The sequence below is a fragment of the Heteronotia binoei genome, chromosome 17 (assembly GCF_032191835.1).
Source record: "Heteronotia binoei isolate CCM8104 ecotype False Entrance Well chromosome 17, APGP_CSIRO_Hbin_v1, whole genome shotgun sequence".
NCBI classification, from domain to species: Eukaryota; Metazoa; Chordata; class Lepidosauria; order Squamata; family Gekkonidae; genus Heteronotia; species Heteronotia binoei.
In genome coordinates this window covers 4,695,169-4,718,964 of record NC_083239.1, presented here as the reverse complement: position 1 = coordinate 4,718,964, position 23,796 = coordinate 4,695,169, and the positions used below count along the sequence as shown (strand labels likewise).

The following is a 23,796-nucleotide window of genomic DNA, read 5'->3' as shown; positions in this document are numbered from 1 at the left end:
AGTGACGTCACTTCCTGTTTCTGGCAGGTGGCGCGGGGGAAATGATGTCACAGGAAGTGATGTCACTTCCTGTTTCCGGCGGTGGCATGACATCACCGGAAGTGACATCACCGGAAGTGACGCCACTTCCTGTTTCCGGCGGCGCGCGCGCTTTGCGCGCGCACACCCCTACCTTCCCCCCCCAAAGGTGTCCCTGGCTGGCCTTCAGACATTATGGTCACCCTAAGGGTAGATATGACTAGAACCCGGGCCAGCAAATCCAGCAGGCCATCCATCCTCAGCATCAGGCAGGTACTGAACGTGGAGATCCCATTTAATTGCCGAAAATCTATGCAGAAGCCACCAGCCAGTTTTGGAACCAGCTGCGGCTGTCTATGAGATTGTTCTGTGATGCCCAGGTAACCAAGTTCCTCCTGCTGAACTACTTATTCCACCAACCAAGGCCTGGGTCGGTGACCTATCCTTACTATTTTCTCTGGGGTAATTTCTATAGTATGTTAGACCAAGGTGGTGTGAACCAGGAGATACATATGGCCAGGATAGACAATATAATTGCTGACTGGTTAAGCTGAAGAATGCTAAATCAGTCTGAGTGGAAGTGGAACCCACAGGTATTTCTTGCCATCTATCAAATGTTCAGAATGGCTTATATGGATCTGTTTGCATCACCCAAAAACTGCCAGATCCCCAGGTTTTTCACCAGGTTCAAATGTCCTCAAGCCACATACCTTTGGGCCTCTGACCTCTCCTTGGGTGACAAAGACATCTCAAAGGAGCTCAAGGACAGTGTCATCCAGATTTAGCTGGAACCATGGCCTCCAACATCACAGCACTCCACAACATCTAGTTCGAAAGTTGTTCCCATTTCTTAGGCTTGGGTGGCCAGTTCTGTTCTGAACTGCCAGTGGCTAGACAAAATCCTGTATCCCTTTCTCCAGCACAATTTCTCCACAAGGTGGAGATTAACAAACTTCAGGCCTAAGTGGTCCTCATTGCTGCATTCTGGCCTTGGCAAGTATGGTTCCAGGATCTAGCCTAAAACCCCTTGGAAGAGTCTAAACAGGATGAATCTTCCATCCCATCCATCCTTAGAATCATAGAATTATAGAGTTGAAAGGGACCTCTAGGGACATCTAGTCCAACCCCCTGCAAATTCACAGGATCTTCATCACTGTCAGATGGCCATCTAGCCTCTGTTTAAAAACCTCCAAGGAAGGAGAGCCCACCACCTCCTGAGGAAGCCTGTTCCACTGAGGAATCGCTCTAACAGTCAGGAAGTTCTTCCTAATGTTGAGCCGGAAACTCTTTTGATTTAATTTCAACCCATTGGTTCTAGTCCCATTTTCTGGGGCCACAGAAAACAATTCCACACCACCCTCTAGATGACAGCCCTTCAAGTACTTGAAGATGGTGATCATATCACCTCTCAGCCACCTCCTCTCCAGGCTAAACATGCCCAGCTCCTTCAGCCTTTCCTCATAGGACTTGGTCTCCAGACCCCTCACCATCTGCATCGCCCTCCTCTGAACCCGTTCCAGCTTGTCTATATCCTTCTTAAAATGTGGTGCCCAAAACTGAACACAATACACCAGGTGAGGTCTTACTAGAGCAGAGTAAAGCGATACAAACCTTCACGTGATCTGGACACTATACTTCTGTTGATACAGCCCCAAATGACATTTGTCTTTTTAGCCACCACCTCACACAGTTGACTCATGTTCAGCGTATGATCCACTAAGACCCCTAGATCCTTTTCGCACATACTACTGCTAAGATAAGTCTCCCCCATCCTATAACTATGCATGGGATTTTTCCTACCTAAATGCAGAACTTTACATTTATCCCTGCTAAAATTCATTTTATTGGTTTTAGCCCAGTTTTCCTTGCCTGGACCTGCTAAAGTTGACAGCTTGGGAGCTGAGAGGCATTAATTCGGAGATATACTGAGCTCCCTGATAGCCTTCAGAAAGACGTCTGCCAACAAAGTGTATAATAACATATGTTAAGTCTTCTGGGCTTGATGTGAGGAGAGGGATGTAGATCCCGTTTGAACCTGAGTGGGAGATGTTTTGGGTTTTCTTCAACTGGAGTTGGACAATGGTCAAAATACTAATACCCTTAAATGCAACCCATGGCCTCATGCCCCATGAAGAAAATTACATTCTTAGTGGATCTTACCTCCACTCTGAGGTTTTCACAGACCTCAGGAAATAGTTACCATCTTTTTGCCCTTATTCAAAGAATCTGCAGAGAGGGGAGTGGCACTACCTAGACATTATTTCTCTAATATCTACAGGAAAGAATAAAAGAAAAAAGTAGAAAGGAAGGGGATAGCCAAGCAACTCATATTCTCCAATACCTGTTTGCTACCAAAAGAAGGAAAGACAAAAGAAATAGCAAACTTCTCTATAACACCGCCTCAGCTCAGTTGCTTTGTCTAAGTTAGGGAAAGATGTTTCAAGATAATTTGCTGTTCGTCATACTGTTGTTATAGACATAGGAGCTCTGCCAATGAAAAGTTGGCACCCCCAGTTGTAGCCAGCTGGCCGTTCTATGAGATTTCTGTGTGATTGAGTGAGATTGAGAGGTGTGGGGCAGAAAGAGATTGTTAGAGATTACTGCTGTATATCTCAACAGCACTGGAAGTGATGGTACTATGAACTTGGCGCCATTTTACTGGTCCTGCTTTTAATAGCTGTCTTGACACCAAAATTAAACTCCTCCTGTAGATATTAAAAAGGATGAAATAAGTTCACTGGCTAAATATCTGCACAACAGATTGCTTTTAAAGGCATGTGAAACACAGCCAGTAAAAAGCTGCAAGCCCCTCATAAATATCCTTTTTGAGATAACTGTAGAAAAGCTTGTATGAACTTCATATAACTTGAAATTTATTCACTAATTGCAGTACAATTCTCTGCTACCTTTCATAGCAATTTCTCAATATTTCAGCCAAGGCAAAGTATGAAAAATAGCTGTCAAAAGATTTTCTTGAAACCAAGCAAGCTTGGTTGTAGCTTGAGGCAGAGTTCTAGCAGTAGCAGCTGAAGGAAAGGCCTACTAAATGTTTCAGCATATTTAGAGGTAGAGCAGCTGCCAGGACCCAGTTTGGGTGGTACACAATGCTGGCATTCCTGATGGCAATGGCAACAGCATTCCCAACTGCGTACACTGGCCAGTGCTATTGAGGAAGGGGTGTGTAGGTGGTGCAGGCAATTGAACATGGGCATTAAAAGTGCTTGCAAGCTGGAGAAGAACACACAAACAGATAGGTGCATGCAGGTGTGGGGGTGGAAAGAGAGCACTCTGGGAATGTATGAAAAAGTTGCAGACCGCCGACTTTCCACCCCCATTTTGGCTCAGCATGAGTTTCAGAGAGATTTTTCTGAAAACGAAGTTACTTCAGAAGAAGAAGCAGGTTTGGGGGAGTGCCCTGGAAGTGACATCACAGGAAGAGGTGGAGTTTTGGTTGAGTGTGCCCTGGAAGTGATATCACTTGGCACTTGACCTGGAAGTGACACCACAGGAAATGACATAATCCCTATCTCCCAGCTCCACCCCCAAAGTCTCCTTGCTCCACCAACAAATTTTAGTGGGCCACAAAGGAGAAGTGTAAAAATAACCAGGCCACAGGGGAAAAAAGTTTGGGAAACCCTGCTCTAATGTGATTTGTGCCATGTTTCAGTAATGCCTTTCCACCCTCTACAAACAGGCCGGTGCCTTCCATAAATAATTCCACACAAGTCTGATATCAGAAACAACAAGATTCCAAAACCAGTGGTAGAACATTTTATTCTTCCAGGACATTCAGTTGCTGACCTGAAAGTAGTGGTTATCTTACAATGAAATTTGAAAGGGAGTTTAGAAAGAGGGACTGCTTAATTGCAACTGATAACGAAGCTCAACATAATGCAGCCACCTGGACTGAATTTAGACTTGGGTTTTCTGCCTCATTACCAATGTTGATTTCTTCACACCTCCTACCTTCCTTCATATCACACCTAATCCAATCACACCTGCTATTGTTCAGGAGGGCAGCTGAGTTGGTAGAACAAATTTTGATCTCAGTGGCACTTTTAAGACCAACAAAAGTTTATTCAAGGTAAGAGCTTTTGTGTGCAAAGCGTGCAAGCACACTTTCCCAGATACATTGATATGGAAGATAACAGTTCATATCTGCTACCTGCTATTGCCATTTGCCTGCTAATGTCATCTGGCATCTGAAATCACTTCCCAATATGTAGGAGAGATTAACTCACATTCTAGCTGTATATGAAGAACTGAGCAGTGACACACAAAAGCTCATATCCTACAACAAATTTCGTTAGTCTTTAAGGAGCTACTGGATTAGAGGCAGACGAATGTTGTTCCCATCTTCAAGAAGAGGGAAAAGGAGGATCCTGGTAATTACTGACCCATCAGCTTGACATCTATACCTGGAAAAGTTTTAGAACAAATCATCAGTCAGTCAGTCCTGGAACATTTAGAAAGAACGGCTGTGATTACTAAGAGCCAGCTCGGGTTTCTCAAGAACAAGTCATGTCAGACTAACCTGATCTCTTTTTTTGAGAAAGTGACTACCTTGCTGGATCAGGGGAATGCTGTAGACATCATTTATCTTGATTTCAGGAAAGCTTTTGATAAGGTTCCACATACTATCCTTGTTGACAAGTTGGCAAAATGTGGTTTGAATCCTGTTACCGTTAGGTGGATCTGTAACTGGTTGACAGATCACACCCAAAGAGTGCTTGTAAATGGTTTCTCATCCTCTTGGAGAGGAGTGACAAGAGGAGTGCCCCAAGGATCTGTCCTGGGACCTGTTTTGTTCAACATCTTTATAAATGATTTGCATGAAAAAATATAGGGAATACTTATTAAATTTACCAATGATACTAAATTGGGAGGGGTTGCAAATACAGTAGAAGACAGAAACAGGATACAGGATGACCTTGACAGGCTGGAAAACTGGGCTAAAACCAATAAAATGAATTTTAACACGGATAAATGCAAAGTTCAGCATTTAGGTAGGAAAAATCCAATGCATGGTTATAAGATGGGGGAGAGTTGTCTTAGCAGTAGCATGTGCAAAAAGGATCCACTGGTCTTAGTGGATCACACCCTGAACATGAGTCAACAGTGTGATGTGGTAGCTAAAAAGGAAAATGCAATTTTGGGCTGTATCAACAGAAGTATAGTGTCCAGATCACGTGAAATGATGGTATTACCTTACTCTGCTCTGGTAAGACCTCACCTGGAGTATTGTGTTCAGTTTTGGGCACCACATTTTAAGAAGGATATAGACAAGCTGGGACCGGTCCAGAGGAGGGCGATGAAGATGGTGAGGGGTCTGGAAAGGTTGAAGGAGCTAGGGATGTTTAGCCTGGAGAGGAGGTGGCTGAGAGGTGATATGATCACCATCTTCAAGTACTTGAAGGGCTTTCATATAGAGGATGGTGTGGAATTGTTTTCTGTGACCCCTATAATAGGTCTATAATAGCCTACAGAGCTCATTCTGGCAGGCCAGCCTGACCCAGAGGTGGGCAGTGGCTTTGGAGATCACTCAGGAGGGGACCAAACTCTCAAACCAGTTTGTCCAATGAAGGAGTTCATCAGAGATTCATGGTTCGTGAAAACCTCACTCCACCAGTGGACCTCCATTTCCCCGGTTCATGCCGACCTCTATGCATGAGCTTTTGATGAGGGGCTTTGTAAAAAAAAAAAAATCGGAAATCCAAGTATATAGTCCTCAAGACTACAGAGAAAGTCTGGAAACTTAATTGTTTCTATTAATGTCATCTCATGTTTTAGTATTTCCACGAATACGATAGCGATGGAAATAACATTGTTCTGAAAAAGGATCTGAAAGATGTCCTGTACAGATGTGGCATGCCCATAAATCCAAAAGAATTTGAAAAAATCTGGGCAAGGTAGGACAGTATGATTTTTAAAAGCTTAACTTTATTTGTAGACCATGGAATGTAATGATAAAGTAGATGGTTTTTATACCAGGATCTCTTCACTATAAAGCTTACAGCCCAATCCATACGTGGCAGCTGGCTGCTTGGGTGGAACTTCGGTGCCGCTTGTCGGCTTCCTAAGGGGTTTGGGGTGCCGGAACGCTGCCACGGGCAAGCCTCTCATCCTGCACATTGCTCCGGTAAATACGCTGCAGCGTCGACTGCAAGAGTAGAATGAGAACGAGGATGGCAGGGGGCCAATGCGGCAGGGACGCCATGGATTGGTCAGCGCTGGCCGGGGTGTCACTCCACGTGACACCTGGTGGCAGAGAGAGTGGTCCTCGCAGATAGGCTGCCCGTATGCCCCATCCCTGTCGCATACACACCCAGTCCCCTGGCATGGCCATTCAGTCCTTGGGGAGGCATCCGGGGAAAACTTACAGACAGCTCCATGGAGCAGCCTCCCCGGCAAAAGGGTGGTGCCCAGCCCCTGGCAGTTCCCTTCCCGTGGGCTCCCTGCCTGGACGGTGCCTCCCCATGCCACAGGAGTCCCCTGGCAGGACATAGGCCACGTGCTCCAGGTACCCATGCATCACAGGCGCTGGCACCTTCAGTCGGGCTGATGCCGCTTGTCCCCACCTGCTGTGTACAGCACCCCCACGAGGGGTGCAAGACTGCTATGATGCATGCTTGTGCATCAATCCGCCCCCACACCCCCATAGCCGGGGTCCCCCCTTGAATAAGGACTTTGTGCACTTTGTAGTCACAAGCAGCAGGCTGCAGAGGGGCTGCCAGCCATCACACTCGCAGGCACGTGCTTCAAACTGCCGAGGGCACAGGCAGTTGCCCGTGGGACATATCTGTGGGGCGGGCAGCCCCACAATCAGGGGCAGCCGCGCCATCCAGGACGGCGCCCCCGACAGTGTCCGCGTGCAACGCCCCCCTGCCCACCTCACCGGAGGCGGGGCTGGCTCAGGAACGGCAGGAGCAGCTGCTCGACCGCCCAGCAGAGACTGGTAGATATTGTCGAGCAGCCTCTCAGTCCTAGCGCCCCACTCCTGTGACTGTCTCGTCATGGCCAGAAACCTGGACAGGTGGCCCGTGGCTGCGGAAATCGTCCCCTCCATCCCCGCCATCCAGTGTTGGGCTGTGGCCGTCACCTCCTGCCATTCCCAGTGTCCCTCCAGCCGGTCCCACTCGATGGCCACCCACATGGATGATAGGGTAGTGGGGATTCTCTGAGCCGGCTGCGGTCCCCAAGCTCTGGGTCCCAGCTCCCGCCCGTCTGCACACCCCTCTGCATTGCTCCCAGCTCCCTCATCTGCTCCTCCCGGCTAGGGCTCAGGGGGTGGGGGGAAAGGCAGTGGTTGCCCTGCACACATGGTTCCCATAGCCGCCCCTCCCACATTCCTGGGTCAGGGGGAGGGGATGTGGGCAGATCCAAGGTATGCAGCATGAGCAAGGCTGCCATGACCAATCGTCTGTGTGGGGATGCTCTCCGAAGGTTCTCCACCACATCGGCTGCTAGTGTCATGGTGCGGCTACCTGCAGAATGGGACAGGAGTAGTTGCGTGCGCGCGCTATGCCTCACAGTCACCCTCACACCTCGAGGGGCCTCTTGCCGTTCATCATCCATGGTCAGACAGAGGCTCGCCATGCAAGCATCCATCCCCTCCTCATTCAAAATGTCCTCCTCCCTATCTGCCACCTCCTGACGCTGGTCCTGACAGGCCGGATGGGGGGGGGGGGCACAGGACCTGGTGACCTTCCGTTCCGGACGTGCTGGGCAGGCATGACCACTTCTCAGCTGCCTCGCCAGAGCACCCTCCCGGCTCTGAATCCACCATGGAGCTTGTGACAGCCCTCAAGGATTCCTGGGAGTCACCTGGGGTGGCAAATAGTGGGGCCATCAGTGTCCGGCACCCTGTGGTGGCGAGGCCTTCAGGGTGGGGTGTGCTGACCTACTGCAGATCACCTCAACACCATGGCCAGCCACAGCTACTGGATGGATAAGAGGTCCCATTATAGCCTTAAAATCTGTCAGGGCCCGAGCCACTGCCTCCTCATAGGTTGACCCTTCAACGATGGGGTGGCGGACCCGCTTCTTGACGGGGCCAAAGAAGTCATCCCAGTGCTTCAGGGTGGACTGCTCTGTGCAGGGAACCTGGCTCACAGCCAACACCCGCTCAGCTGTCATGTGCCAGAAATCCCAGTGACGGGAGGTTGCCCCACTGGCTCTTGCGGCAGCGAGCGCCACTGTGGCATTCTCAGCCACCAAGCCAAACAGCAGCGCCTTCTCTGCCTCAGACCAGTTTGATTGGCGGCTGCTATCTGCTGAGGCCAATCTGCCTGCTGCCATCCCTTCCACAGCCAGTGGAATGCGGGGGCTGCTGGATGCGGCTGGCTAATGGTGCCCGCTCTCACTCTGCCCTGCCCAGCTTTCCCACGGGACAACAGCAGCACCTGGTCTCCCCCACGGCCCCCAGCTGCTGGTCCTCCTAGGCCAGCAGGGCCCCATTTCTGTAGGGAAGCCGTGGTTAAGCATCTTGGGTAGCCTGCGTGCTCACCTTGGCCTTCGCCACAGCACACAAACCATGGTGGACCGTGCTGGGTGGTGTCCCCTCCTCCCACCGCTGGGACCCCCGAGGGTGCACCTGCTGCACATCCTCCCTGCACTCTACGTGTGGATCGCATAGTGGCGGTGGAGACACTGTTGGGAACACAGGTACCAGGAATTAGCTGAGCACTTTGCATCTTGAGGATGCCACCTGTCTGGACCAGTTTCGCCTGGACCGTACTGCCATCCAGGTCCTCTGTGAGCAGTTGGGGCCAAGCCTCTGCAGCCAGGTGACCGGTCTGCGCCTCATCCCTATCATACAGAAGGTCCTCATCTCTCTGCAGTTCCTGGTGACGGGCTCCTTCCAGGGTTTGGTGGCCGAAGTCCTGGAGGTCTCCCAATCATTGGACAGCTGCTGTCTCCACTCCTTCCTAGACGACATGCTACAGCACCTCCAACAGCATGTGTGGTTCCCGACAGGCAAGGTGGAGTTACGGGCTGCCAGAGCTGGCTTCGTGACATTTGCGGGGTTCCCCAATGTCATGGGGGCCGTGGACTACACCCATGTTACACTGGTGGCCCCGGGGGAGGATCCCATGGTGTACTGAAACAGGTACCACTTCTATAGCCTTAACGTGCTGGCATCCTGCGACCAGCAGGGACTTTTTATGGATCTAGTGGTGAAGTTTCCAGGGAGTGCACACGATGCTCAGATCTTCATGTCCTCAGACCTCAACTGCCTCCTGGCTGCCTGCCCGGAGGGCAAGGGGTGGTTGCTAGGTAAGGCCACCAGGTGGTGGGGTGGGGCGGCTCTTGGGTCCATACCCTTCACTGTCCTCTCTTCCACAGGTGACCGTGGGTACCCATTGCTGCCAGATGGGTACAGTCTTTTTGGGCCAGGGGGGTTGCATGTGGGGGAGTCCCCTGAAGCTGCCCTGCAGTTTTGGGGGCTCTCCCTCAAACCCCCTTCTGGCCAGAGCCACTTTTCCCACAGCAATTATAGTGGAGGAAGTGGCTAATTGTTATTTCCCCAGGATTGGTAGCAATGGGCTTTTTGGGGACCTCCTGGCCCAATCATTTTGGGAATTGGGGTTTTTGTAGGGGAGAGTCCCCTGCAGGTTCCCTGCAGTTTGGAGGGCTCTCCCTCAAACCTATTTTCCAGCAGCCTTTGATTATGCTCTAAGTTCAATGGCCCATAGGGTATAATGGTGGGATAGGGGCACCCTCTTTGGGTGCCCCTGGAATGGGACTCCCTGACCCAATCTTTTTGGGACTTGGGGGTTTTGTAGGGGAGAGTCCCCTTCAGGTTTCCTGCAAATTTGGGTGCCCTTCCTCAAACCCCCTCCCCTCCAGGTGGCTTCCAATATACCTTATTTTCCCATTGACTTCAATAGCCCATAGGGTATAATGGGAGTCGAATAGCGTATATATCTGAATATACCTGTATATTCGGATATATCCGAATACCACTATTCATTAATATCCGGACTACCGAAAAATTTATTACTGAATATTTCCGAATCCAGATATTACTGAATTTTTTTTTAGTTGACAGCCCTAGTTCATTATCAGTATCTGCGGGGAGATCCTGGAACCAATTGCTGAGCAGCAGAGGCTCAGAACGTCTCTTGATTGCTACTGCTGGTTACATTTTTTCTTCTTCTGCGTTGGGTTCTCTTCCAGTTGTTAGGATACCACTTCCTCTTCCTCTTCATTACTGCCTTCCTCACTATCTTGTTAACTATAAAGGCCACACCATTTCTTCTACAGGACTCTTGCCCACAGTAATAGACGTTGTGATCCTCTGAGTTAAATTCACCCATTCCTGTCCATTTTAGTTTGCTGATTCCCAAGATGTCTTGACCATAGCTTCCATCTATACTCTGAATTTGGCTCAGCTAGACTTTCTTTAAAAGGTTCTAAATAATTTGAGGGCCTTTCAACAGGAAGAACTCCTCATGGGCGATGACCTTAACTAAATCATCGATCCAAGTTGTGACAGAACCCATAAAAACAAGTCTAAAAAGAAGGGTATATTGCAACCTACTGAACTACACAGAATTCTTGAATTTTATAGCCCAGCTGATGTGTGGTGTACTCAATCCTGGCACTAGAGAATATACTTACTATTCATTTCTGCATGATATTTATACATAGATAGATTTATTATTGACATCAAAACCATTCATGAATAATATCAAGACAGCTGATATTGGAACCAGAACTGTTTCTGACTACTCTTGGGTTACATTCTCTTTTTCTATTCAGCAGTTAGATGACAAAGGACTAAGATGGTCATTGAATCAGGGCTTTTTTTTTTTAGCAGAAACTCCTTTGCATATTGGGGCTTTTTTTGTAGCAGGAACTCCTTTGCATATTAGACAACACACCCCTGATATAGCCAACCCTCCAAGAGCTTACAGTAGGCCTTGTAATAAGAGCCCTGTAAGCTCTTGGAGGATTGGCTAAATAAGAGGGGTGTGGCCTAATATGCAAATGAGTTCCTGCTACAAAAACCCCTGCATCGAATAAATAATTGCTCACAAAAGAGAGTATTTGTGATGAAATAACTAAACATAAAAAAAAAATTGCTTTGAACTCGTACTATGATGCTTCTCAAGAAAACATCTAGGATTCATTCTACGCAGTTATAAGGGGCAAACTAAATGTGATTGCTTCAGCCTGTAATAAAACAAAACAAAAATCAGTCCCAGAGCTTATTGCTACAATCTCTATGGCCGTTTTCCCACTTACCTTACCCCGGAGCGACGTCCCTCTTCACCGCGCTGCGTCTGCGCGGATTTCGCACAAACTGCTGCGCAGCACCAGGAAGAGCCGTGTATTCCCGGGGCTTTTGCGTCGCAAATGTAAACCTGCTTTTTGGCGGTTTACATTTGCGACGCAAAAGCCCCGGGACTACGCGGCTCTTCCTGGTGCTGCACAGCAGTTTGTGCGAAATCCGCGCAGATGCAGCGTGGTGAAGAGGGACGTCGCTCCGGGGTAAGGTAAGTGGGAAAACGGCCTATGTTAAAAAAGACATCTAAAAATGGGGGGGGGGGGGGAGAACTTTGGCCAAGTTAAATTGGGAAAGAGAAAAATTGGAATTAATTGAAACATCTGCTGTTTAGAAAGATTTACAATTTTTAAAACAAAAATACGTTACCAAGACGGCCAAATCTATTAAAATATTAAAACACAGAGTAGCCCAACAGAAGCCTGACACTTTAGTGCATGCCATTTGGGAATCTTTATTCCTCTAAATCTAAATGATTTATTTTCATATAATTATGCTGCTTTATATAATATCAAAACTACTTTTATACGGTGGCGTAAAGTTAACTTTTCCCTGTTAGAGAAAACAGACTTCATTAAAACATTTTTACTGCCCAAGTTTTTATTTTTATTTCAAAATTTGCCAATTCCACTCTCTAAATGTATTCAAAAATGGCAATCTTTTTAAAACAAATTTTTGTGGGACAATAAAAAGCCTTGCATATAATTTCAAATACTCTCATTAAATTTGGAGGTTTGGGGATGCCAATTCTTTGAAAATATTATATAGCATTCCAGTTAATGAGTATCATTTTATATGTCTCTTCTACTTGCAATAAAGCTTGGTTGAACATTGAAAAATCTTTTCTACCTAATGTATTCTTGCAGGAAGCTCTTTAGAATGAGAAAACTGAGAGGTAAAAGTCTAATTTTTAACCCATAGTTAAAAAACTTACTCTAGATTTGTGAGATACATATAAAACAATCTTAGTGCCATCTACGTCCCCATTGACACCCTTCTTGCGGCACAAAAGGAAGGTGATTAATGACTTTCAGCAGTGGAGAAATAGGAAAATCTTCAGATTAATTGACACAACCACTAATGGTGAATTAAGTTGTTACATCAATTGGAAAAGAAATATAATTTTAAAATTCTGTAGTTTCATTATCACCAAGTATATCATGCTCTACGTAATATAATTCTGATTATTAGCTCAACTAGACAACTGAATGCTTTTTAAAATGTTCTCTGTAAAGAATCTTTAACAATAAAAGGTGCTATATAAGTCATTTATACTCTCTTAAATAAAAAAAAACATTGGTCTCAACAAACACACCTTCAGAAACAATGGCAAAAGGATTGTGCTATTTAACTAGTGGTTGAAGAATGGAAAACTGTATAGTCATCTTCTCTTTTTAAGTCAAGATCTAATATTAGATTGCAAAATTATATATTTTTTCACGATGGTATTATATGCCTTACAAATTATTCGAAGTCATTTGTATTCAAACTCTGGTTGTTGGAAGCGTTGTGGACAAAGTGCTAATTTTATACATTGTTGGTGGAGCTGTCCTAAAGTTTTCAATTACTGGAAATTGTTGCTTGGAAAAATTAGTGAAATATAAGGTATGGAAATTCTGATAAAACCTGAGGTGGTGTTACTTAATTTTTGGCCTGATTGTTCACATAATACTTTGAAATCAGAGTAGATTACATTACTTCTATTAGCTTGTAAAATACTCTTAGATAAATGCTGGAAATCGGGGAGGGGGGGGTCCCTACTATTAGACAATGGTTTGACAAGGTGTGGGATATAGTAATCAACAAAACTGCTTACCAATTAATACTTACCAATAATCTTTCTATGAAAAACAGCTTTGTTGAAAAGTGGTTTGCTTTCTTTGATTATATAAATGAAAGACAGGATAAATTACTTGATGACAATTAAATGTCTAGATTTTGTTTTTTATTGACTTTTATTTGATTGAATAATAGTGAAAGCTTGTAAACGGTTAACTAATGGTATTTATTCTGTTGATCAAATTGTTGTTATTGTTGTTTGAAACATTTCATGTTTGATTTTTTTCTCCTTTCCCTCCTAAACTTAATAAAATTTGAATTAGAAAGATAGATAGATAAGACAGACAGACAGGCAGGCAGCTATACTAGACAGCAGGGGTCGTTTTATAGGGAAAAGGTGCAGGAGCTCAGTAGCATAACTCATTTGCATAGGCCACACCCCTGATATGCAAATGAGCTATGCTTATGAGAGAATAAAAGAGAAAGAAAAAAGTTATAAGGAAGGAAGGAATAGAGAGAAAGGGGGAGGGTGGAGGGGAAACAGAGACCTCCTGGCTGCAGGCTTCTGTTGCTGGGTGCTGAAACCACCTGAGAACAGAAACTGGCCCAGGATCTGTGCACAGCAGGGAGATTTCTCCTGGCTGCACACAGACCTCTGGCTGAGTGGGGAGGAGAGGAGTGCTGGAGGTTCAGGAACTGTGCTCCGATGCGCTCCTGCTGAATCCAACCCCTGCCAGACAGACTTTGGCAATTGTTAAATAATAGATGTATTGTTTTTGCAACAAGATCCATAAGAAACAAATTGGATTTACTGTGCTGAACCTTAATATCTGATGAAAGAAAATATGTCTTTTAAAAGGTATGATGTGAATGGAAAAGGCTACCTTACTCACCAAGAGTTTCTACAGAAATTGGGGGTGCAGCATACACCTCCTAGCACTGGACTCAACAGACAGTATACGGAAGACAACTGTGTGCCATTTATGAATCATTACAAAATCATAGAAAAGAAAGAAACTGACATCAACGAGATTGAAAATAAAATCCGGTAAGTAAATACGCTAGCTTTTCATTACTGTTGTGCTTCTGGAGATGAAATGCTATTTTTGTATGGCTCTATATTTATTAATATGAGATCTTTCTCCTCCTGGTGTGGAGAAAATTGATCTTTTTTTCACATCGGGATGTTTTGGTTTGCTTAGAGTTGTTTGAGGCTTCATAGACAAAAACAGTGGCATTGAAGGCATATGTTATGATGGCCAGATATGACATATATGAGACATTTTGGGCCAGGCCATGGGTGCCATAAAATGTAATGCCAGGTAGCAGAGATATAAACACATATAAAGGACACACAGTTAAATATGGCCGAGGACCTGCCTACTTTAGGGACCGCCTCTCTCCATATATCCCCCAGAGAGTACTGAGATCTAGTTCTCAAAATCTTCTAAAAATCCCTGGACCAAGGGAGGCCAAACTGAAAACAACGAGGGAGCAGGCCTTCTCAATAATGGCTCCCCATTGGTGGAATCAACTACCAGAGGAGGTGCGAGCCCTGCGGGACTTCAATCAGTTCCACAGGGCTTGTAAAACTGTCCTTTTTCAACTGGCTTATAAGATGGAATCCTGAAAGTGACATCTAGCCATCTTGAGATATATTTTGTTTATTTACCATCTCTGATAACTGATACCTTTTGCTCTGAATTAATGCATCAAAATGTCTGTGCTGTAGCAATCCTGAGTACGCTATTCAGTTGTGTATCTGTAAGCTGCAAACCTGCTTTTGATTTACTGACATTCAGAAATCTCATGGTCGGTGTTCTGAGCCTAGGATCCAGGGGAAAACCTGAAATGGTTGGGCATGATGAGCCTTTGTAGACTGAGGGCTATGTGTTTATATACAAAAGTATAGTCTTCCCAGAAAAATAACTGAAGCTTCTATGAGGCAGTGCAAGAATAGCAAGATAGTCATGTATAATGGTCAGTATCATGGCAAGACAGCCATGTATAATGGTCAGTATCATGGCAAGACAGCCATGTATAATGGTCACTACAAGCGAAGTCTAGGTTAAAAAAAAAAACAGTCTACAAAGGAAATGTGCTGGGTGAACTTGATCTGGACACACATTCTCAGCCTAATCCACCCCACTGGCTGATTGTTATTCCTCATCTAAATAGTTCACATTGCTTTCCTACTGTGAAAATCTGGATCATGAAGACATAAATACAGTGCCAAAGGGGAGGCAAACCTAGTTGCACCCAGGAGAGCCACAGTATAAGGAACCCAACAAAACATACCCACCTATACACAGCATAATAAGCCCAACAAAATACACCATAGGAAGGAACACAAAAGCACATACCTTGAATAAAACCTTGTTGGTCTTATAGGTGCTTCATATTTCTCCTGTGCAATTGAGGTATCCAAGCAAAGGGGAGGAACCTCAACCAATGGAAGGGAAGAAAGGCTTGCCTTTGCCTCCAGTGCAATTGGGGGAGCCTGGCCAGGAAGCAAGCTCTGGCTCATTCCCTCCCTCCCCCTGAAAGGAGGAGCCTCAACCAGTGAAGAGAGAGAACAAAGGCTTGCCTATCTATCTCTTCTGTGTGATTGAGTCTGACAAAGGAAGCACAGCAGTAGCAGAACTGGAGAAGGAAGCAGGAGAAGCAGTTGCTCAAGGGACTGATAGATGCCCTGCATGGACCAAATCTGGTCCATGGGCCACATTTTTGACACCCCTAGACTAAAGTAAATGAAAAGGCAGGTTCCTTCCAAGTTTTGACAGGGGGAGGCAAGAGGAAAAGGAGGGCAAAAGCAGTAATTCCTAGTGTACAATGAGCAAATATATATAAAAGAACATTTTGCTGGCCTAGTCTTTGGATTTCTTGGCAGCAAGAACAAGAAGAGCAACCTTGTGGAAGACTACTGGCTCCTCATCTGCAAGGAGAAACAAAACTTTCTCCATTATGATGCTTGAATCTAAGCTATTCAAAATTCTACAGACCTATGTCTGTCTGACTATCTGTCCATCTAGCTATCTATCTAGCCAGCTATCTTTTGCCTGTGAGCTGAATGAAGCAGACAGGCCACTATTGGTGAAACTCAATGACTAGTGATGTCAGTTATGCAGTGTGTGCTTGTCTGCTTTGTGATGTAAATATGAGGCAGAAATATATTACTGCTACTAATACTTTCAGGCTATAGTATTTGCTATATATAGTATGGGCCTTGTTGCATCTATTTGCTCCTTGCACTCCTGCCTGAAATCTTTTTGGAAGAAAGCATTGGGAGAAATATCTGCTGTTACATTGTGCTGCATTCCTCTTGAGTATTTCACAGTGTTCTGCCTTAAGAACATAAGAGAAGCCATGTTGGATCAGGCCAATCGCCCATCCAGTCCAACATTCTGTGTCACACAGTGGCCAAAAAACCCAAGTGTCATCAGGAGGTCCACCAGTGGGGCCAGGACACTAGAAGCCTTCCCACTGTGCCCCCCCCCCTCCAAGCACCAAGAATACAGAGCATCACTGCCCCAGACAGAGTGTTCCAACAATACACTGTGGCTAATAGCCACTGATGGACCTCTGCTCCATATGCTTATCCAATCCCCTCTTGAAGCTGTCTATGGTTGCAGCCGCCGCCACCTCCTGTGGCAGTGAATTCCACGTGTTAATCACCCTTTGGGTGAAAAAGTACTTCTTCTCAAGATGCCAGTGTATTCAATATGAACCATATTATTGATTAGATTTATGAATCAGATTAGTTTATTAAGCACAACATACAAACACATATATGAACAGCATATATGAACACATTATATTACCTCACTCATGGGTCCATAGTACCAACTGAATACTACTGGGCAGACAACACTTAAGTGGCAGAGCACACTAGAAGATGGGTATTCTTATAAATGTTTAGAAGTAAGAAGATACCCAGTCATTCCTGATGTTGCTTCTCATGTATTGTAGAACATAGAACCAACCATCCATGGATGGTACCTAATTCTTGGGCAAGGTAGCTCTCTCACACACGGGAGTGTTTTCATTGGCCAAAAAGTCTGAATTTATTTCCATTAGGTATGTCCAAAGAGTAGGTAAGTCCATGCAGCTCCATCGAGAGTCGATGAAGATCTTACTCTGGGCTGAGCGGAACCTCTTGTCAATCAGAGTGGAGCCTATCAGGGGGTGAACAACACACAGACAGACTGGCTGAGTCACCAGTTGATCAGCGAGGGGGAGTGGTCTATCTGGCCAGATCTCTTCCACTTCATATGCGATCACCTGGGGAAGCCGCTAATGGATCTGTTTGCCACCAGCGTCAACCACCAATTACCAAGGTTTCAGTATTCATGGAAAGTATGGAGGGTGGATTTTCCTGCTAGGGGTATGGAAGGTGGAAATGGCAGCCTGGTGCCCCTTAGTGGAGGAATTTGAAAGATCTGAATTCTTTAAACCATGGAAAGATTCCATGATTTGTGGGTGGTTCTTAGATCAAGTTTGAGAATCTTACCAAAGGTAGTGTCAGAATTTCATTTGGGACAAGATATTTCATTATCACCACCACCACCCCTTCCTCCAAGGCTGGAAAAGATTACACACTTTGGACATTAAATGTGCATTGCTGTTTTATTTGAAAAGAACAAAGGAGTTCAGATTCTCTCTGCAGTTATTTATATGCTTTGCTGGTTCCATGAAGGGGAATGCAGCATCAGCACAGATGGTTTCTAGGGGGATAATATCCGTAATCAAATTGACCTATGGCCACACAGCACCATGCCCTCTTGGATTGAAAGCCCATTCTATGAGGGCACAAGACACATTAGCTACACTTTTGAGAGGTGTTCCTTTGAGAAGCCTATGTGTCAAGGCCTCCAAAGCCACTTTTACGAAACATTACTCTGTTGATATAAACATGAGAAGAGAGACTTTGTTGCGGACAGTAGTGCTACACTCTCTGTTTCAGTGAGGGTCTCATCCCATCGCCAGGTAAATTAGCCTTGAAATTTCCTATGTGAATGTAATGTACTTGATGACGAGACGTGTTGAAGGCAACATACTTTATTAGCTGGTATATTACAAGAGGGCAAAACGTGGGCCGGGTCCCGCTTTATATACAATACCCGGAACAGCCCTCCAACTGGCCCAGTCCAATCCTGGCCAGTCAAACTTCCTGCCACAGATCTTAATTGGCGGGGTACTTTCACGCGCTACACCGAGTGACCAGGGGACTTCCTCTGGTCACCTCTGCTGTGTCGCTGCGCAGTACTTCCGGATTTCCATGCAAGACACAACAGTGGGACTGCACAGTACAATGGTGATAAAAACCAAGTTGCGCTTACCTGTGACTGTTGTTCATTGAGTTGTACTATATAGGCACACATCTTTCCCTCCTACTCTGCTGTGAGATGCTAATTCAATTGACTATTTCAGTTCTAATTCTTTAACTCACAGCAACAGCTCAGGCAAACCGAGGGAGTGTGTGGAGCTCCTCCCTGGAGCATGTGACCATTTAGGTGGGAAACTGCCCTCCTCAGCTCCACTTGGGAGGGGCTTCTCCCAATCTGCTGCTAGCTAGCGTAAAAAAAAAAAAATCTTCCTTTCTGGAAGGCCTGCAGGTACACACAGAATTCCATGTGTGCTGGCGCAGTACAACTAGATGAACAATAAGTGCAACTTCGTTATCTTTATAAGTCGGCTGACATAATTTGGAGGCTTCAACTGTTGGTCCTAGCCCATGATGCCATTGTTGACAAGCGAGTTATTTTAAGTTCCAAGTTCTCTCTTTGTTTTAAATTAATTTTAAAAGGATCATAATAAAACACATTATCCGAGATTACCTTCTGCAAACTTCATTCAGCCCCTTACAGCCATTAGTTTCCAAACTATGCAATCCATCATGCTCTTGGAACATTATACAAATAAACGAGTGTCTATGCATCTCCAAAGCCTCAGAACTGGAAGATCTTCCCCACCATCTGCTTTTCTGTTTGCTATATACAGTACCCAGGCAAAAAAAAATTAGATTCAGTCTTGGCTAACTCATGCCTGAGTTTCATGACAGAAAAAGATTTATTTCTTCTTGTGGACATAGTGCCTTCAGTATCTATCAAGGTTGCTCTTTTTGCCCTAGTTTCTAAGACAATCTTGTCTAGGTTAGAGCCTGCAGCCTAGGCTAATGGTTTGCCATAGTTCCTTTTATTGTTAGCTGAATATTCATAGATTTTATAGGATTAATTTTAGTAAAATAATTTTAATTGTTCTACAAGTTCCTCTTTTGACATTGTTTGGAAGCAATCTGGTTCTGTTTCGTAATAGAAGATGCAATAAATCTGTATCCACATTGCACTAGCCTAGCTTCAAAGTAACTATTACATGGATCCGTGTGGCCAGATCTGTTGAGCTATGGTACGGGGTCATCTTGTGGGCTAAATGAAGTTGGAAGAAAGCCTCTCTTTCTTTGCTACTTCATTAACTTCCTTCCCCAGCAATAATGCTGTATCCAATATAACCCCATGACTGTTACCTGCATCAGTGATTGTCATCTGTACCCCATCAAAAATGGGAAGTACAATGTCTTCCCAACCAACATTACCTCTGTGTTGTGAGGATTCAATACCTTGTTCTTCCTTAGCTATTCTGCAAGTCAGGCACTGACTCAGGACCTTTGGCTTGAATTTGTGCTCTCATCGTTAACATGATTGTGGATGTTTGTACATTACTTTTTTTTGTATGTGTTCAGAGAGCCAGTTTGGTGTAGTGGTTAAGTGTGTGGACTCTTATCTGGGAGAACTGGGTTTGATTCCCCACTCCTCCACTTGCACCTGCTGGAATGGCCTTGGGTCAGCCATAGCTCTGGCAGAGGTTGTCCTTGAAAGGGCAGCTGCTGGGAGAGCCCTCTCCAGCCCCACCCACCTCACAGGGTGTCTGTTGTGGGGGAGGAAGGGAAAGGAGATTGTGAGCTGCTCTGAGACTCTTCGGAGTGGAGGGCGGGATATAAATCCAATATCTTCATCTACCTCACAGGGTGTCTGTTGTGGGGGAGGAAGGGAAAGGAGATTGTGAGCCGCTCTGAGACTCTTCGGAGTGGAGGGCGGGATATAAATCCAATATCTTCATCTACCTCACAGGGTGTCTGTTGTGGGGGAGGAAGGGAAAGGAGATTGTGAGCCGCTCTGAGACTCTTCGGAGTGGAGGGCGGGATATAAATCCAATATCTTAATCTACCTCACTGGGTGCCTGTTGTGGGGGAGGAAGGGAAAGGAGATTGTGAGCCGTTCTGAGACTCTTCAGAGTGGAGGGCGGGATATAAATCCAATATCTTCATCTACCTCACAGGGTGTCTGTTGTGGGGGAGGAAGGGAAAGGAGATTGTGAGCCGTTCTGAGACTCTTCAGAGTGGAGGGCGGGATATAAATCCAATATCTTCATCTCCCTCACGGGGTGTCTGTTGTGGGGGAGGAAGGGAAAGGAGATTGTGAGCCGCTCTGAGACTCTTCGGAGTGGAGGGTGGGATATAAATCCAATATCTTCATCTACCTCACAGGGTGTCTGTTGTGGGGGAGGAAGGGAAAGGAGATTGTGAGCCGCTCTGAGACTCTTCGGAGTGGAGGGGGGGGATATAAATCCAATATCTTCATCTTCTTCTTCTTCTATAAGTACCTTAATTTGTTCTCAGCATGTGATTAGCTGGTCACTTTGGTGTTGAACATTTTACAAAAAACTGGGGAAAGAAACAGAAGAAAACAATCCTGGTTTTTCCTGCCAGTTCCCTCCTTGTTCCACCCCTTCCCCTGTTACACAACATATTGCTTCTCAGAGCAGGCGAGGAACAGGCATGGCGCATGGGGGAATGGGCAGATGGGAGGAGCTCAGCTGCTGATCTTCCACCTCAAAGAGAAAAGTTTGGTGTTTCAGTTACAAGCTTTGTTACAAGTTCTGTGCCTTTTAAAGCAAAGGAATTTGCTGCACTGTGCTTTCAAGAGATGTGTTAGGAACATAGTGCGACAGCGCTACTTGCCAGCTTCTATTTTATGGGAATTTAAGCTAAGCACTGTACTGCCTGTTTTAATAGAAAATACACCCTGTTTATAAAGCTTAAATAGGCACAGTACTAAAAGAAACCAAAAGTAGATTTGCTGCTGTTTTCTACTAAATTTACATTTTGAGAAGAAATAAAATATAACGTGGATAAGCCCAATTTTATTCAAATTTTATTCACCATAAAACGTAGATCACCATAAATGATTTTTATTCACCGTAAAACGTAAATCACCATAAATGATTTAGAGTTGGGAGTGAGCAGTGAAGTGGCCAAATTTGCAGATGACACTAAATTGTTCAGGGTAGTGAGAACCAGAGAGGATTGTGAGGAACTCCAAAGGGATCTGTTGAGGCTGGGTGAGTGGGCGTCAACGTGGCAGATGCGGTTCAATGTGGCCAAGTGCAAAGTAATGCACATTGGGGCCAAGAATCCCAGCTACAAATACAAGTTGATGGGGTGTGAACTGGCAGAGACTGACCAAGAGAGAGATCTTGGGGTCGTGGTAGATAACTCACTGAAAATGTCAAGACAGTGTGCATTTGCAATAAAAAAGGCCAACACCATGCTGGGAATTATTAGGAAGGGAATTGAAAACAAATCAGCCAGTATCATAATGCCCCTGTATAAATCGATGGTGCGGTCTCATTTGGAGTATTGTGTGCAGTTCTGGTCGCCGCACCTCAAAAAGGATATTATAGCATTGGAGAAAGTCCAGAAAAGGGCAACTAGAATGATTAAAGGGCTGGAACCCTTTCCCTATGAAGAAAGGTTGAAACGCTTAGGGCTCTTTAGCTTGGAGAAACGTCGACTGCGGGGTGACATGATAGAGGTTTACAAGATAATGCATGGGATGGAGAAAGTAGAGAAAGAAGTCCTTTTTTCCCTTTCTCACAATACAAGAACTCGTGGGCATTTGATGAAATTGCTGAGCAGACAGGTTAAAACGGATAAAAGGAAGTACTTCTTCACCCAAAGGGTGATTAACATGTGGAATTCACTGCCACAGGAGGTGGTGGCGGCCACAAGCATAGCCACCTTCAAGAGGGGGTTAGATAAAAATATGGAGCAGAGGTCCATCAGTGGCTATTAGCCACAGTGTGTGTGTGTGTGTGTGTATATTTGGTCGCTGTGTGACACAGAATGTTGGACTGGATGGGCCATTGGCCTGATCTAACATGGCTTCTCTTATGTTCTTATGTAGAAGTTATACACTATTTGAACTTCTTGTAAATAAGAGGTTGCCAGAAAAAAGGGCAGAACAGTAAAAACATATCAAGTATATTTAAAAGCAATCTTTTTAGACAAGTAGGTATGTTTGTTGTAGCAGAAATAAACAGCCTTGTGGCTTAAAAGTAAGCATGACCTTTAATATTCATTAATTTATGTGAAGTCAGCACTGAACATAGCAAGTAATTTCTTCAAGTTTAAAAAAGGGGTTTTTTTATTAGCACAATTAGTATAAGGTAATATTGTGCTGGGACTGAGTAAAAGCAGCAGTTAGCAACCAGCAATTATCCAGCCTCATCTCGTGGGTCCCTGCTCCAAATCATCATGGCGATGTGCTGATTATGACTCTGTGGTGGTATCTAATTGCTCCCAGCCTGCCTGATGCACTGCTAAGCCCTCTGCCCACATGCGAACACCCCACTGAGACCAGACAGCAGAAGGGAAGAAGAGGTAGCCATGAACCAGTCAGTAGAACAAAAGTACAATCCAAAGCAGAGTTACTGCTGTCCTGGTCCTTTGAAATCAATAGACTTAGATGGGCATAACTGGCATATAATTGCACTGGCAGTCCCTCAGATATTCAAGGGAAAGGAAAGAGACGATGAATTAGAGCCAGACTGAATTTGCACTCAGAACATACATATGAAGCTGCCTTATGCTGAATCAGACCTTTGGTCCATCAAAGTCAGTATTGTCTTCTCAGACTGGCAGCGGCTCTCCAGGGTCTTAAGCTGAGGTTTTTCACACCTACTTGCCTGGACCCTTTTTTGGAGATGCTGGAGATTGAACCTGGGACCTTCTGCTTCCCAAGCAGATGCTCTACCACTGAGCCACCATCCCTCCTACATATGAAGCTGCCTTATACTAAATCAGACCCTTGGTCCATCAAAGTCAGTATTGTCTTCTCAGACTGGCAGGGGCTCTCCAGAGTCTCAAGCTGAGGTTTTTCACACCTATTTGCCTGGACCCTTTTCTGGAGATGCCGGGGATTGAACCTGGGACCTTCTGCTTCCCAAGCATATGCTCTACCACTGAGCCACTGTCCCTCCCTCAGCAGAATGGAATTTCCTTTACTTCTCTCTCCCACTGCAGCCCACTGACTTCCATGCCTGTGCAAGATAGAGCATCTGGAAAAATAACAGGGAGGGGGGAGGAGCATCTGCGGCTGAAAGGGGAAATCAATGAAAATTGTTTCTTTAATCTAGATCCAACCCCTGGTGTGTAGGGATGAATGCCCACATGGGTTTTGGGCAGCCCCGTAGCTAGCAACTTTTTGCTCAGAGGGGCCAAGTGGGGCCTGCTATTATGTGACGACGTGGAGCTGTCACACCATGCTCATACTTATAAATAACTAATAAATAAATAATAAATACAAGTGGTTCATTGCATAAAAATGTTTCAGGGTTGTTGTTATTGTTACAAATAAAAGTGGTTTAGTGCA

At 45.3% G+C, this 23,796-nt stretch overlaps 1 protein-coding gene across 1 annotated transcript in view; it reads left to right on the top strand.

The window, feature by feature from the left end:
* EFCAB6 (EF-hand calcium binding domain 6) overlaps positions 1-23,796 on the top strand; it is a 268,908-nt gene that overhangs the window by 143,885 nt on the left and 101,227 nt on the right. Inside the window, exons 28-29 of the mRNA XM_060258537.1 lie at positions 5,809-5,927; positions 13,947-14,135. Of these exons, the coding sequence (XP_060114520.1) occupies positions 5,809-5,927; positions 13,947-14,135 (308 nt within the window). The remainder of the gene's footprint in view (positions 1-5,808; positions 5,928-13,946; positions 14,136-23,796) is intronic.